Source organism: Camellia sinensis, chromosome 7, assembly GCF_055761805.1.
Source record: "Camellia sinensis isolate YWXY chromosome 7, ASM5576180v1, whole genome shotgun sequence".
NCBI lineage: Eukaryota > Viridiplantae > Streptophyta > Magnoliopsida > Ericales > Theaceae > Camellia > Camellia sinensis.
Window position 1 is genome coordinate 91,470,631 of NC_138967.1, and position 15,146 is coordinate 91,485,776.

The 15,146-nt window shown below is 32.6% G+C and overlaps 1 protein-coding gene across 46 annotated transcripts in view; it reads left to right on the plus strand.

The window, feature by feature from the left end:
- Positions 1 to 15,146, plus strand: part of LOC114310685 (galactokinase) — a 79,022-nt gene that overhangs the window by 62,076 nt on the left and 1,800 nt on the right. For 26 of the 46 annotated variants that reach the window (XM_082878692.1, XM_082878695.1, XM_082878696.1 and 23 more), the window contains 8 exons: positions 9,125 to 9,156; positions 9,300 to 9,346; positions 9,436 to 9,504; positions 9,860 to 9,920; positions 10,388 to 10,445; positions 11,676 to 11,870; positions 11,944 to 12,802; positions 13,843 to 14,238. In XM_082878692.1, the coding sequence (XP_082734818.1) occupies positions 9,125 to 9,156; positions 9,300 to 9,346; positions 9,436 to 9,504; positions 9,860 to 9,868 (157 nt within the window). In that variant the 3' untranslated portion in view covers positions 9,869 to 9,920; positions 10,388 to 10,445; positions 11,676 to 11,870; positions 11,944 to 12,802; positions 13,843 to 14,238. Of the gene's footprint in view, positions 1 to 9,124; positions 9,189 to 9,265; positions 9,347 to 9,435; positions 9,505 to 9,859; positions 9,921 to 10,178; positions 10,223 to 10,387; positions 10,446 to 11,675; positions 11,871 to 11,943; positions 12,803 to 13,842; positions 14,239 to 14,497; positions 15,002 to 15,146 lie in introns of those variants that run through there. The other 20 variants (XM_082878674.1, XM_082878671.1, XM_082878664.1 and 17 more) reach the window with 20 other exon arrangements.

Consider the following 15,146-nt stretch of genomic DNA (forward strand, 5'->3'; position numbering starts at 1 on the left):
AAGTGCCTTCATTGTGGGGTCTGCGCCAAGGGTGGTGTTCGCACGGGACGGGTTTCGTGGGTAGGGGAACGGACAAGCGTGGATGCAGGCAGGGTAATGTCCCCCTGGGACTAGCGGTGGTAGTGTGTCACGTACCGACTCATTGGGGATGCCAGTTCTACACCAAGCACTTTGCAAGTGCATTAGTTGGTGAGCAGCAAGGCAGGCAGGGTAGATACCTATCGCATCTCCTGGGTTGGTCCTTGGATATAATGCACGGGGTACGCAGTACCACTCGTGGAGCCGGCTTCTCAGGAGGATGACAAGCGCCCAGTCCGTGACAACCAGCTCCAGTTATTGTAAAAAAAGGTGTTAAAAAAAATATATCAATTTCTTATCCAGTAAAGAACTTGTTTTGAGGAGAGGTCAAATAATTCAAGTTTTGCTTGATAACATTCAAAAAATATTTTTGTCGTTGTATAATCTTACAAAAAATGAGATTAGATGTGCAATAATTCGATTTTGTCAAACTTGGTATCTCCACTTGCTTCCGATAATGCCCAATTCTTCATAATTTTTTTGTCATTTTTTATAAAGTAGAACTCCAGCTTAATGATCAAAACTTGTAACCAAATGACTATAACTTATTAAATTTCAGCCATTACCGAATGCTGGTGGATCATTTGGTGCATCGAGCAAGCCAAAATCTACAGATGCCATTGGGAAAGGAAAAAAAGAAAAGAAAAGGAGATAGCGTTGAAAAAATATTTAGTTTCTACTCAGTATACAACTATTTGTAAGGGGAGGTCAAATAATTCAAGTTTTGTTTCTTGACGTTCAAAAAAATTAATGTCATTGCATAACATTACATGAGAAGAATTTAAGGCGGTGAAATTATTTAATTTTGAGATGCTATGTATCTCCATTTTCTTTACATAATACCCTATTCTTAATAATATTTTCTCTCATTTTTGTATGGTAAGTCAATTATTAAAAATTATAACTTCAACCCATTGATCCAAGCTTGCAACCCATTGACTACAACTTAAAAAATTCCAGTTCACACCATGCTCTGGTGGGCTAATAGATGCAACAAGCAGGCCAGGATATACACCAACCATTAGGAAAAAAAAGATCGTGTAGAAAAAATAATCAGTTCATGTTCTGCGAAGCACTATTCATGAGGGGAGGACAAATAATTTATCTTTTGCTATTTGACATTCAAAAAATTCATGTCATTGCATAATGTTATATAAACAGATATTACAGTTGTGCAATTATTTAATTTTTTCAATATAGTATCTCCACTTGCATCCCATAATGCCCTATTTTTAATAATATTTTTTGCCATTTTTGTGCGGAAATGCAATTATTAAAAATTTGCACTTCAATCCATTTATCAAACTCGCAACTTGTTCACTACAACTGACAAAATTTCAATTCTTACCGTCAATCGGAGGGCGAAGCAGATCACATATATGCCTACAATTGGAAAGAACAAAAGATAGCGTTCAAAAAAAAAAAATCAATTTCTATCTCGTAAACCATTATTTTTGAGCGATGTCAGATAATTCAAGTTTTGCTTGTCATATTCAAAAACATAAGAACTTGTCACCCATAATTCAAAAAAATTTTAAAATTTCAGGTCGATACCGAATCCGGCCCAATTGGGCGGAGTAAGCCACCATCTATCTCTGCCATTGGAAAAAACGAAACAAAAAGAGATTGTGTTGAAAAAATAATCAATTTCTACTCAGTACACAATTATTTGTGAGGGGAGGTCAAATAATTCAAGTTTTTCTTGTGGACATTCAAAAAAATTCATGTCAACGCATAGCGTTATATGAAAAGAAATTACAAGTGTAATTTTTTAAATTTGTCAAACTAATCTTTCAATGATGCCTACTTGTTAATAATACGTTTCCTCATTGTTCTATGGTTTAATTCAATTATTAATAATATTTCTTTAGAGGCAAGCGCGACAAGTGGGCCAACATTTGTGCTTGCCTCTAGAGAAAAGAGAAAAAGAAAGATTCAGTTAGAGAAAAAAAAAAATATATATATAGATATATATGTTTCCATCTAGAAACCACAAGTTGTGGGGGGAGATGCAATAATTCATGTTTTGCTCGTCATTCAAAAATATTTGTGTCATTGCATAATGCTATATGGAATGAAATTATAGTCGTAATTATTTAATTTTGTAGATCTAGCTATCTCTGCTTTCTTTCGATGATTGCTACTTCTGTAATAATATTTTCACCATTTTCTTGTGGAAAAGGCAGTTGTTAAAAAATACAACTTCAACCTGTTCGTCATAACTTGAAACCCATTGACTATAACTTATAAAATTTTCAAATGTTACCGAAAGCTGGTGGATCAATCGGTATGTTCGGTAGGCCAGCACCAGCTCTTGCCATTGTAAAAAAAAGTGTTAAAAAAAAAAATCAATTTCTTATCCAGTAAAGACCTTGTTTTGAGGAGAGGTCAAATAATTCAAGTTTTGCTTGATAACATTCAAAAAATATTTGTCATTGCGTAATCTTACAAAAAATGAGATTAGATGTGCAATTATTTGATTTTGTCAAACCTGTTGTCTTCACTTGCTTTCGATAATGCCAAATTCTTCATAATTTTTTCTTTAATTTTTGTAAAGTAAAATCCAACTTAATGATCAAAACTTGTAATCAAATGACTACAACTTATTAAATTTCAGCCATTACCGAATACTGGTGGATTATTTGGCGCATCGAGCAGGCCAAAATCTACGCACGCCATTGGGAAGGGAAAAAAAGGAAAGAAAAGAAGATAGTGTCGAAAAATATTCAGTTTCAACCCAGTATGCAATTATTTGTAAGGAGAGGTCAAATAATTCAAGTTTTGTTTCTTGACGTTCAAAAAAATTCATGTCATTGCATAACGTCACATGAAAAGAATTTACGATTGTGAGATTATTTAATTTTGAGATTCTATGTATCTCCATTTCCTTCACATAAATACCCTATTCTTAATAACATTTTCTCCCATTTTTGTATGGTAAGTCAATTATTAAAAATTATAACTTCAAGCCATTGATCAAAACTTGCAACCCATTGATTACAACTTAAAAAATTCCAGTTCATACCTAGCTCTGGTGGGCTAATAGGTGCAACGAGCAGGCCAGGATATACGCATGCCATTAGGAAAAAAAAAATAGTGCAGAAAAAATAATCAATTTATGTTCTGCAAAGCCCTATTCATGAGGGGAGGACCGATAATTCATCTTTTGCTACTTGACATTCAAAGAAATTTGTGTCATTGCATAATGTTATATGAACAGATATTATAGCTGTGTAATTATTTAATTTTGTCAATATTGTATCTCCTCTTGCATCCCATAATTTCCTATTCTTAATAATATTTTTTTTACCATTTTTGTACGGAAATGCAATTATTAAAAATTAGAACTTCAACCCATTTATCAGAACTCGCAACCCGTTCACTACAACTGACAAAATTTCAATTCTTACCGTTAATTAGAGGGCTGAGCAGATCAGCATATATGCCTAGAATTGGAAAAAACAAAAGATAGTGTTAAAAAAAAATTAGTTTCTGTCCCGTAAACCACTATTTTCGAGCGATGTCAGTTAATTCTAGTTTTGTTTGTCAAATTCAAAAGCATAAGAACTTATAAACCATAATTCAAAAAAACTTGTAAAATTTAAGGTCTATACCGAATCCTAGTGGCTCAATCGGGCCGAGCAAGCCACCATCTATCTCTGCCATTGGAAAAAAACAAAACGAAACAAAATGAAACAAAAGAGATTGTGTTGAAAAAATAATCAATTTCTACCCAGTACACAACTATTTGTGAGGGGAGGTCATATAATTCAAGTTTTGCTTGTTGACATTCAAAAAAATTCATGTCAACGCAAAGCGTTTTTTGAAAAGAAATTACAAGTGTAATTATTTAATTTTGTCAGACTAGCTGCGCTTGCTTTCAATGATGCCCACTTGTTAATAATATTTTTCCTCGTTTTGTGGTGAAGTGTCAATTATTAATAATATTTCTCTAGAAATCCATTGACTACAACTTATAAAATTTGAAATCTTACCGAAAGTTAGTGGATCAATCGGTACGTCCGGTAGGCCAGCACCAAGCGCCCAGTTTGTGTCATGGTGTTGGTCTATCGGACGTACCGATTGATCCACTAGCTTCGGTAAGATTTGAAATTTTATATGTTATAGTCAATGGGCTTCAAGTTATGGTGAACGGGTTGAAGTTGTATTTTTTAACAATTGCCTTTTCCAAAAGAAAATGGTGGAAAATATTATTTCAGAAGTAGCCATCATCCGAAGAAAGCAGAGATAGCTAGATCTACAAAATTAAATAATCGCACCTGTAGTTTCCTTCCATTTAACATTGTGCAATGACACAAATATTTTTGAATGACACGCAAAACATGAATTATTGCACCTCCCCTCACAACTTGTGGTTTACTAGATGGAAACAATTTTTTTTTATTTTTTAATGGAATCTTTCTTTTTTTCTTTTCTCTAGAGGCAAGCGCAAATGCCTGTTGGTCCCCCAGTGCCTGGTAAGAACTAATTTTTTTTTTTTAAGTTGTATTCAATTAGTTACAAGTTCTGAAATAATTGACTTAACCACAGAACAATGAGGAAAAATATTATTAACAAGTGGCCATCATTGAAAGCAAGCACACGTAGTTTGACAAAATTAAATAATTACACTTGTAATTTCTTTTCATATAACATTATGCAATGGCATGAAATTTTTTTAATGTCATCAAGCAAAACTTGAATTATTTGACCTTCTCTCACAAATAGTTGTATACTAGGAGTGCCCAAAAACCCGATTTTTTTCTTTTTTTTTTTTTTTTTTTTCTTTTCCCTTCTATACATTGGTTTTGTTTTCGATCTTAAAATATCAACTTGATAGGATTGGATTGGGTCTTCATTTAGGTCAATGGCTACACCGAACCAACTTGGGACCAAAACCCATATCTACTGTAAAATATTCTAATTATACTCACGTATCTTCATGTATTTGATTTGTTGTAAACAGTAAGGTGGACTTGATATTTTTTCTTTCTTTCTTTATTTCTTTCTTTTTTTTTTTTGGAAAACTAAGAAGGTGGGACTTGAATGCATCTGATCGTTTTATATATAAGACAAAAGTTAGGGCTCATTAAATTTCATTTCTTATCTTCATCCAGTCAACTCAAATTGTTGCTATCTACCCCTACCTTTATTCTTTGGACCCCACCTCTTTTCTTTCCTTTTTATTGCAATTTTACCCTAACATAAATTCCATCTTTACCCAATGCCTATCCTCTCTAACCCTAACCCTACCTAACCTTAGCCCCACCCGTACCCCACTAGCTCCAGTCGGGACCTCATCAATGTCCACTACAACAAAAATAGTTAAAGATCACACTTTGATAAAAAAAAAGATCTCACTTTTGTTGGAAGTATGATAAAAAAAATTAGATTGATATTTTAATCACACTTTAATTTGATTGAGTGATAATATTTATTTTTTATGTCACTTTTCAATTAAGTGTGATTACATATATATATATATTTTTAATCACACCTTCTAATTAAAGTGTGATTATATATGCACTATTATTTTTTAATCACACTTTTTAAATAAGTGTGATTATATATATATTTTTTAATCACACATTCTAATTAAAGTGTGATTATTTATATATTTTTTAATCACACCTAATTAAAGTGTGATTATATATACATTACTACTTTTTAATCACACTTTTTAAATAAGTGTAATTATATATATATTTAATCGCACTCCCTAAATAGGTGTGATTGTATAAAATATTTCAATTTAATTTTTATATAAAATATACAATTCCCAAATCCGCGCCTCTATTCTACCCATGAATGACCAAGGACGACCAACTACTAGAAAAGAAGGCTTTAGACATGGAACTTTTTTCAACAGTTTGAAAATCGTCGCAAAAAGTAATATTTTGTGACGACAAAAAAAATCGTCGCGAAATTAATTTTTTTGTGATGGCATTTGACTGTCGCAAAAAAGGCATCGGCTAAATACCATTATTAGAGACAGAAAATCCAAAGCCGTGACAAAAAGTAATATTATACACGACGGTACATTACCTGTCTTTTTTTTTTTTTGCAGCGCCTTTTGTTAATCTGTTGCAAAAGATTTTATTTTGCTCATTAATGATGGTCCTTAAACTCGTCGCAAAAACTTAATCCCTAATTACCTTCGCACCCTCCCCACCCCCTTACTTTTTCTTGCTCATCCCTAAACTTTTAGACTTCTCTTCGGATTTTTTTTTTTAAAAAAAAAAACTACCAGTTTTATTGGTGATCATATTTGGTTTAATTTTTTGAAACTTGTTTAAGATTTTTTTAAAAAGACTAAAAATTAGTTTCGTGAAAAAATTAAAAATATTTATCAATTTTATATAACTTTACAAAGGATATGAGTAATTTTTAAAAATCAAAAAATCGATCCCTATATATAAAGCATGAATGCTGGGTGTTGAAATCCTAAAATGACGTCGTTTTGAGCCATAACTCTGAACAAAACCCTTTCACTTTCTCTCTATCGCACTATCTGTGTGTGTGTGTGTCATGTCTCTGCAAAAACTCTTCAAACCCCTACCCTCTCTCCATCAGACCCCAAATCCCAAACCCTCCTCTCTCTCTTTTGCAAAAGCTCCTCAAAACCCTCTTTCTCTCTCTTTCTCTCTCTCTCCATCAGACCCCAAATCCAAAACCCAAACCCTAACTGGCATAACAATGAGTGAGAAGGAGAAGATGGACAAAGAAAATACACACAGACAGAGCTCTGAACCAGAAGAAAAGAACAAAGAAAGAGAAGTAACGACGGAGAGAGAAGACGGCCGAAAGGAGACGGAAGAGACGAACCCATGCAAAGAACACTTCCACCCTTCAACGAGGTTTGTAGATCTATGTTACATGGACTCGGATACGAGTGTCGGGTGCGGGTGTATATCCAAGCGTCAGACCTTCATAAATTTAAATCTTAGGATCTTGGATACATATCCAAAAATTGGATATGGGTACGGGGACACGTCATATGCACATATATGTTGCATATTTTATAATATTCTCAGATGAGATGTTTTAAATTATGTAGAAATATATTAGAAATTAAATATGATTCAGAAAAATATGAAATTTCTATATCTAATTCATGTGGGAGCCTAAAAATATTGCTTTACTAACAAAAATGAATTTCTTCTTCTTCATGTATTGTCACAAATTAAAGGATCTGAGTGTCTAAATTGGGTACAAGCGTCAGACACATATCCCACACCTTTACCAATGTCATATCCGGTGGATACGGGTATTGTGGGGGAAATAGAAGAGTCCGTGTAACACAGTTGTAGATTCAAACTAGGGTTTTGATTTGGGGATTTTCACTAAAAAATCAAGGTTTTGATTGAGCAATTCCAAAATTATGTAAAATTAGTGAACCTTAAGGAACCCTAGGTTCTTGAATTAATTCTGAAAGCATGTGATTATATTGTTTTAGATTGTGAATTTTTCTCTTTTTTTATAAACTTCTTGAATCTGAGTTGGGAAAAATATCTTTAATGTCAATTACTTATTGTGAAATTGGGTTCTTTAATGGGTTGAACACAAATTTTTTTTTTTAATTTGTTATTCTAAAACAATTGATGTTCTGTTACTAAACTTAGGATCCTTTAACTTAGTTGTGATTGTATAAAAAAAAAATTTTTTAAAAAAATTCTTGAATCTAAAATTAGAGAACCCTAAAGGAATTCCAAGTTCTTGAACTAATTTTGAAAGCATGTGATTGTATAAAAATTAGTTTCTTGAATTAATTTTTTTTTCTTTGGTTTAAGTTCATTTTAATTTGCAGCGAGTTGAAAAATTAGCTTAAGTGGTTAATTCATGTTAGTTGAAAATTCTGCTTCAATAGTTCTTGCTTATGAGTACATAATTTATTTGCTACTAATTTTCTTCACAAATCTCTGTCTCTCAAATTATTATTTCAGTGTTTTTTATTTTAATTTGGACTTGGACAATTAGGGATATAGATTATTGCCATTGATTGATTGGTGTAGCTCCATTTTAAAAAATAAATTGGTACAGACACACTTTGGTTATACTTTAATGGGACGGTTGTTTTGGATAAAACTAAAACCTAGATCACAAGTATTCTTGAAAAGGAAGATATGTACATTTAACAATATTTACTTGCTCTACACCTCTGATCTATTAAAAAGTTTAGCAATGAAACTCAAATCCATTTGCCTGGACTCAGCTAATAGTGTCCTTTCTCCTCATTATCTTATGTTATTCTCGATGAAGTCAACCTGTGTATTTGTAACCAATTGATACATTCTCTTTTTTCAAATTCTCTCTTCTTTCTTTTTTAAAGCTTTGCATTAATAAATGGGTGGGGATTGTTGGGAAAATGCTTAAGCTCCAGACCAAAAAACCACTTCATAAGCATGTGGTGGTTGTAAAACAGAGTGAGTGAGGAAGGTCTAAAGGTGAAAATTTCATGGTCAAATTCAACTTTCTTTGCTTGGCTGACTATATCATAAATGTTCATATTGTCACTTCTTTCAGCTCTCAACTAGGTGGATGAAAAATGTTTATCTTTAGCAAAGTTATTTTTTCGTTAAAATTTACAGAGATATGGAAGCCTTTTCATATAATAATGTTTTATTTTCTATTATTTTCTTACTTGGTTTCCTGTGGTTTAACAGGTCATAGGGAATTACTAGTTTCAATTCGTTTCAACGAACCTGGATGGCAATGGTCAGGATGCTTTTTACCAGATCATCTGGGTGATACTCAGGTGAAAATGCAGAATCATGTTTCTGGTGCAATCAGTATGATACGTGTAATTACCACATTATGTTGAATTAGCATGAGTTAGTGCCTTTTTTAATTTTATTTTTTTAGCTTGCATCTTTTAAGACCAGGCGCATTGTTTTGTGAATATACTTGTTTAGGTTTACCCTTTCTGTCAGAGGGATCCATTATCACATTATTTATATCTCAATGTAGTGTAATCCAAGGGTCAACTTCTTTCTTGTTTCTGTATGTAGTATATTCTTTAATTAGTGGATGATTATTTGTTTTGCAGGATGGCACCTAAGGTTATGGAGCAATTACATGGTTATGACTTCAAGTCTGTTTACATGTTTCTTGCAAGTGTTCTTTCTTGTTTATTATTTTTTTAATTATATACTGTGAAGTGTTCTTATTTCAATAATATTCCTACAAGGCTGATATTTGGTCTTTTGGCATTACTGCTTTAGAGCTTGCCCATGGCCATGCTCCTTTTTCAAAGTATCCTCCAATGAAGGTGCATACATTATGTGAAGTCACATGCTTTTATCTGCATCTTTGATGGAAGTAACATCTCATAATCCAATGCTAATTCACAATTGTCAGGTATTGCTTTTGACCTTGCAAAATGCTCCATTTGGCCTTGATTATGAGAGAGACAAGAAGTTTTCCAAGGTTATGTGCCTATAAATGTGGCTATAATTTTAAGTGTTACTGTACTTTGCCTTAAAAACTTGTATATTTATAGCAGAGGAAAGTGGTTTTCATTGTTGATTTTCCTTAATTTATAATCATGTTTCACCTATATATATGATTCAATTACTTCCTTTTGTTGACCTTTGATCCAATAAAAATATAACAAAATTGTCCTATTAGAATTCTTGATTTTCTTATTTATGTTTTTTTCCCGTTTCAAATTTGTCTATATCTATTATCCATTTTTATTGATGTTCAAATTTTTTTAAGCATTTTCATTTTTTCCTGTACTCAAAACAATTGAATTTTTTGATTTTCCTTTTGTGTTTGTTAGTGTGTTTAAAGTTGAAGTTGAAGAGATGAATCCAGAAGTTTTACAACCTAGATTTGTTAAGGTAATAATGGTTATCCTTCGTATATCATTCTTTCACAAGCTCCATTTGTTTGATCATCATATAATTGGATGAATTTTAAATTTTTTTTTTATATTTATTTATTTATTTATTTATTTTTCATTTTTCAATGTTTGGTTGCATGAGAAATGGGTAAAAGAATTTTCTCAATGAAAATATTTGATGACCTTGTTGCGATGGTTTGTTGCCCAACAATAAAATAATGTTTATGATTATGACATTGTTCTCTCATCCAACCAGTTGACAATGTAAATGCAGATGACAAACAATCACAAATTCATAAGGTAATTGAATTAACAAAATTATTTTTATGGTAAACAGAGTAACTAAAAAAGTCCTTGAATTAAAATTATTCTCTTGGTTTTGGTTGTGATTTGTTTCTTTGCTTTGTGATTTGTTGCTCTTATTTTTTTTTTTTGGGTGTGTGTGTGTGTTTGTTTGTTTTACAGGTGTGATGGTAGAGAAATAAATCTTTTCACTCACTCACCGTTGATGTTTACTCCTCAGGTCAGTTCCTTCATATTCCCTCTCTTTTAGTTCATATCTTGCATTGTTTTTTGTATACAAATCTGTGCTTTTGGCTCCTAAGTTGGGATTCAGAATATATATAACGTATTTATGAAATTTGGTCTTTTTAGCAAATGGTTGATTTATTAATGTGTCAATAGGATACTTTATATGTGAAAATGCTACTACTTAGGTGATTAAGTTGATATGATGAAACCTTTTTGGTTGGGGATTATTTTTTTCCTTTTCCGTTTTTCTGTAGTTGACTATACACACTACTTGTTTGATGGAGGTCTAAGAATAGTTGAAGAAGCTATTGGAAGATGCATTGTGTGGCGCTTGATTCATGTATATCTACGAAATTGTGGATTCTTCTATCTTAGAACTATGTATTTGTTAAGCTTTGTGTTGTCATATTTTTCTTTATCTTTTTTTTTTTTTTTGCTTTTGGTGTGGTAGGAGTTAGTTGGTGGAAAGGAATATGATTCCCAGTTAAGGAAGCATTTTCCTTTTAAAAGATGAAATCCTTCTAAATAATAGTTGCATATGTTTTTCTTATATTTTGGGTCTGCATTTTGGTGCTTTGTGCTCATTTAGGACTCTGTGTTTGTTAAGTTTTGTATCGTCATTTTATTTATTAATTTGTTATTATTTTTAAATCAAGTAAAAAAGTGCCCAAACAATTTTTTTCTTGGGGGCGACAATATGAGGTGGGGTGGGCATTGCATCAGCAGTTATATAATTGTCAGGATGCCCTAAAACATTAGGAGCATAGAAAATCCAAATAGAAAAAAAGATAGCAAAGTTTTGCTCCATGTGTGTGTGTGTGTCTTGGCTTCGTAATGTTGGTGGAAAGGAATATGATTCCCAGATAAGAAAAGCATTCTCCTCTCAAAAGGTGAAATTCTTAAAAATTTATTAAGTATCATGTTTTTCTTGTGTTTTGGATCTTTGATTTTGGTGCTTTGTGCAAATTTGTCAAGTATCATGTTTTTCTTGTATTTTGAATCTTGATTTTGGTGTTCCCGTAAAATTGATTAGTTCCACATTTGCAATGATCTAACAGTTTCTTTTTTGTTATGGTCAAGTCTCCTTTTTTTTATGTTATAGCTTTTGGTCCTTGTTTTGTGGCTAGTGTATGACTTCAATTTGTGAACCTCTGTTTCAGTCATTGGAATTGTATCAATTCTGTATGATTTTAACGAGCAACTTACTTTTGATGTATTGAAGGCGAGTGCCTCAGCACAGATGTGGGCTAGCACCCACAATGATACTCTCAAAGAGAAAATGTCTGCACTCGTCAACGCTTTGTCTGCCTGTCCAGATAAAATGGGTACAGGATATCTTTCTGCTTTTCCTCCTGAGCTATTTGATTGTTTTGAAGCTATAAAACCAGTTTGGGCACCATATTACACCATTGACAAGGTATAAACTACTATAGTTGTTTACTAATTTGTTTATTATATACCATTGATATTAACACTTCCTACATCAACAGATACTGGCAGAGGTCTTTTGGATCAACACATATTTGCCAATAATGATCAAGCTTTAAAGATGGTGACATGGATGGTTGACTACTTTTACAAGCTGTTCAGAATGTGATAATGAAGTACACTATTGAAAGACACTGGCTATCATTAAATGAAGAAACTAGCGGCATGAATGATGTCCTTTATAGGTTGTACGCAATAACAGTGCATAAAACTCATCTAGGAACCTCCTTAGCTCTTCATCGTGGTAAAGTAGCATGATTATCTGTTATATTTTTTGTATCAAATATCAGCCTGAATGACTGGGTTCGTAAGGCATTTGGAAATTCCACATAATAGCAAAAGGAGTCATAAACATCATATATTCACTTCCTATAGAGCATTAGGGCAATCTGCAAAAGGAGTTTCATCCAATTTGCAATTATGCAAAGAATTTGGCACCTTCTTTTGCTTTGAATATCTGTAGTGCGATTATGCCCTTAATTCCAACAAATATTGCATTGAACAAATGAATGTCATTTAACAATCCCAAATACCCTATATAGAGCTGTAAAAGCTGATTTGATAAGTGGCAACACTTAATGAGATTTTTGTAAATTGTCACAATTGGTCAGGGATTTTGGTTTAATAGGTCTTTTTCATCGGGGTTGGGGGGTTGGGAAGAAGGGGTACTGAAGTGTTGTTGGTCCTTTGTAGATTATCACTACATTGTTTTTCCCGTATCTGCAAATTCTCTAATAATTTCAAACTTATTTTTTGATAAGGCTGTTTGTTTGTTGTGACTATGTGTAGGGAGATTCAAAACATTTATTGTTGGCTCACCTTTTTGACAAACCCTGCTTTCTAGGATTGCTTGCGATAAAGGTAATTATTGTTTCTTTTGTTTAATTACTTTAAACTTGTATTGGTAAATAGATTGTATTAAATTCTTGAGGCAATGTGGTGATGGCATACAAGCAGTGAATAGGGCTGTCCAAAGGTGCCACTAGATTCTTGAACTATTTGTGCATAAAATTGATCACATGGAATAATAGTTTGTTATGCATACATGTCATAGTTTGCTGAATATAGAAATAATGGAGATAGATATTGAGTTGGACTTTGGATGTCGAGAGTAGTGTACATTCCAACTTTATAGCAAGGATGCGGTAAAAAAACCAGCTGCCCTTGATTATTGAAATATTGCACTACTTGAACAATTCTAACATGAAAAATTGATGGGAAATTGATGCGAAAACCGTGCTCCTTAGATAGCCAATTACTTAATGTCAACTAAGTCAATCAGTTCTCTAGTCACCTCAAGCAAGAATTTTGGTTCTTGATGAAGCCACTACTTCAGTTGATTCAACTACAGATAATCCTATCCAGAAGATCATCTGAACAGAGTTTAGGGACTACACTCTGTGCACTATTGCTCATCGTATCCCAACTGTTATTGACAGCGATCTAGTTCTGGTCCCCAGTGATGGTGCATACACTAATACTTCCCATTTCTTCTTCCATTTAGTGGACATAAGTGTTGCTTGTAGAACTTTTTCCTAAGAATTTTAGTATAATCTGCATTTGGTAATGTTATTAATTTTCACGGGTATCCAAAAAATTTTCATTTCTTTTTCTTTTAAACTTTTGACAAGATAAATTAAATTAGTAAAATGCTCTAGAAGAGAAAGCTGCCCTTGTAGGTCTGTAGGAACAATATCAACACCCACAACTCTTTAGATATCTTGCGATGAATAATTCCTGACTCTGCATCTTGTTTTTCACTAGTAACACCAACTAAGCACAATGTGTTTGCATTGAATCAAATTTTCCAAGATTCATCAAATTTTTTTTATGTTCTTGAAATGATGGAAACTCAAGGAGATTATGGTATACAAGAGTATATATCTAAGCTTGATTCTCAGGATATGCAGGTGAATATGTATCTTGATTAAGAGTTAACTTTTAGAATGTAAATATGGGTTTGAGAGAGTTGTTGGTCTTCGACGTCAAAGTCTTAGGTATGATATTTTACACTGTAAAAATATTAGAGAGTTTTGCTTCTCATTTCTCAACTTGAGTATGATGGTATGGCAAGTATTATCTAAAAATGATTCACTCTCTTTGGCTCACAGTAATTGCTGGAAGCTGAATGAAGGCTGTTGCTTCTTGATCCTCTTGTGACCTGTCCCATCAAATTTATTAACATAATGTTTCTACAACTCCAAGGTTGTTTGTACAGTCGATCTTTGTTTTTATTTTCATCTCTCTCTCTGAAGTATCTAAGTATCAAAGTCACTTATAGGTCATATTCCATTACAGTTCTGTTTTCATTTTTCTTTTCGCTTTTCACTTCTATGAATTTATGCATCTGAAATACCCAGAATTTATTAGATTTGGAATCCATTGATGCCAAGTTTTAACCGGTAATCTTTCTTACAGAACATCAAAACTTGAGTCTAATATTTGGAATTTGTTTTATAACAATTTCTCAGTTTTTTTATCATTTAATTCCCAGTGAAATTTTAGTCTATGTTGTGTTTCTGCTGCACACACTAACAGAAAGCTCATGAAACTTAGTTTTGCAGGTCAAGTGACACAGTTTGATAGTCCAGCAAGGTTATTAGATGACAAGTCTAACATGTTTCTTAGGTTGGTGTCAGAGTACTCATCTAGATCAACTAGCTGCTCTTTGCATAACCATTTAGCCTTGTTTTATAGATGGAATCATTCACTAATAGCTTGGTTCTTTCTTTCCTTTGATCACTTGAATTTCTAAATTCTAGGGCGTATTTGGTTTCTATTTTAGTCAACCAACACTTCACCCCTCAAGAATTCAAGTTTCTTTTTCATCAAAAATTGAGTATATATATATTTATTTATTTATCAGTACGTATTTCTGGGTAATATGAAGTGTATTGAGTGAGAATTAGCTTCTTGTTGTAGTAGATGTATTGGTTAAATTATCAATTTTAGTGCTAAATCTGATTCTCTGGCCATTTCTGTTGTTTGTTATGTTTAGCCATTTGTTTATTTTGGGTACTTGGAACTTTAACTTGTTTATAAAATACTCTCTTTGGTTTATGTGTCTTTTGGTTTATTTTTCTCTTTTGGCCATTTCTCTTTGGCCATTTCTCTTTGGTTTATTTTTCTATCACTAGTTTGCTTTTTTAGGTGTGCTATTGATGTGTAAGTAATGGGTTTGTGACATTCATTTCAAAGGTTGTTT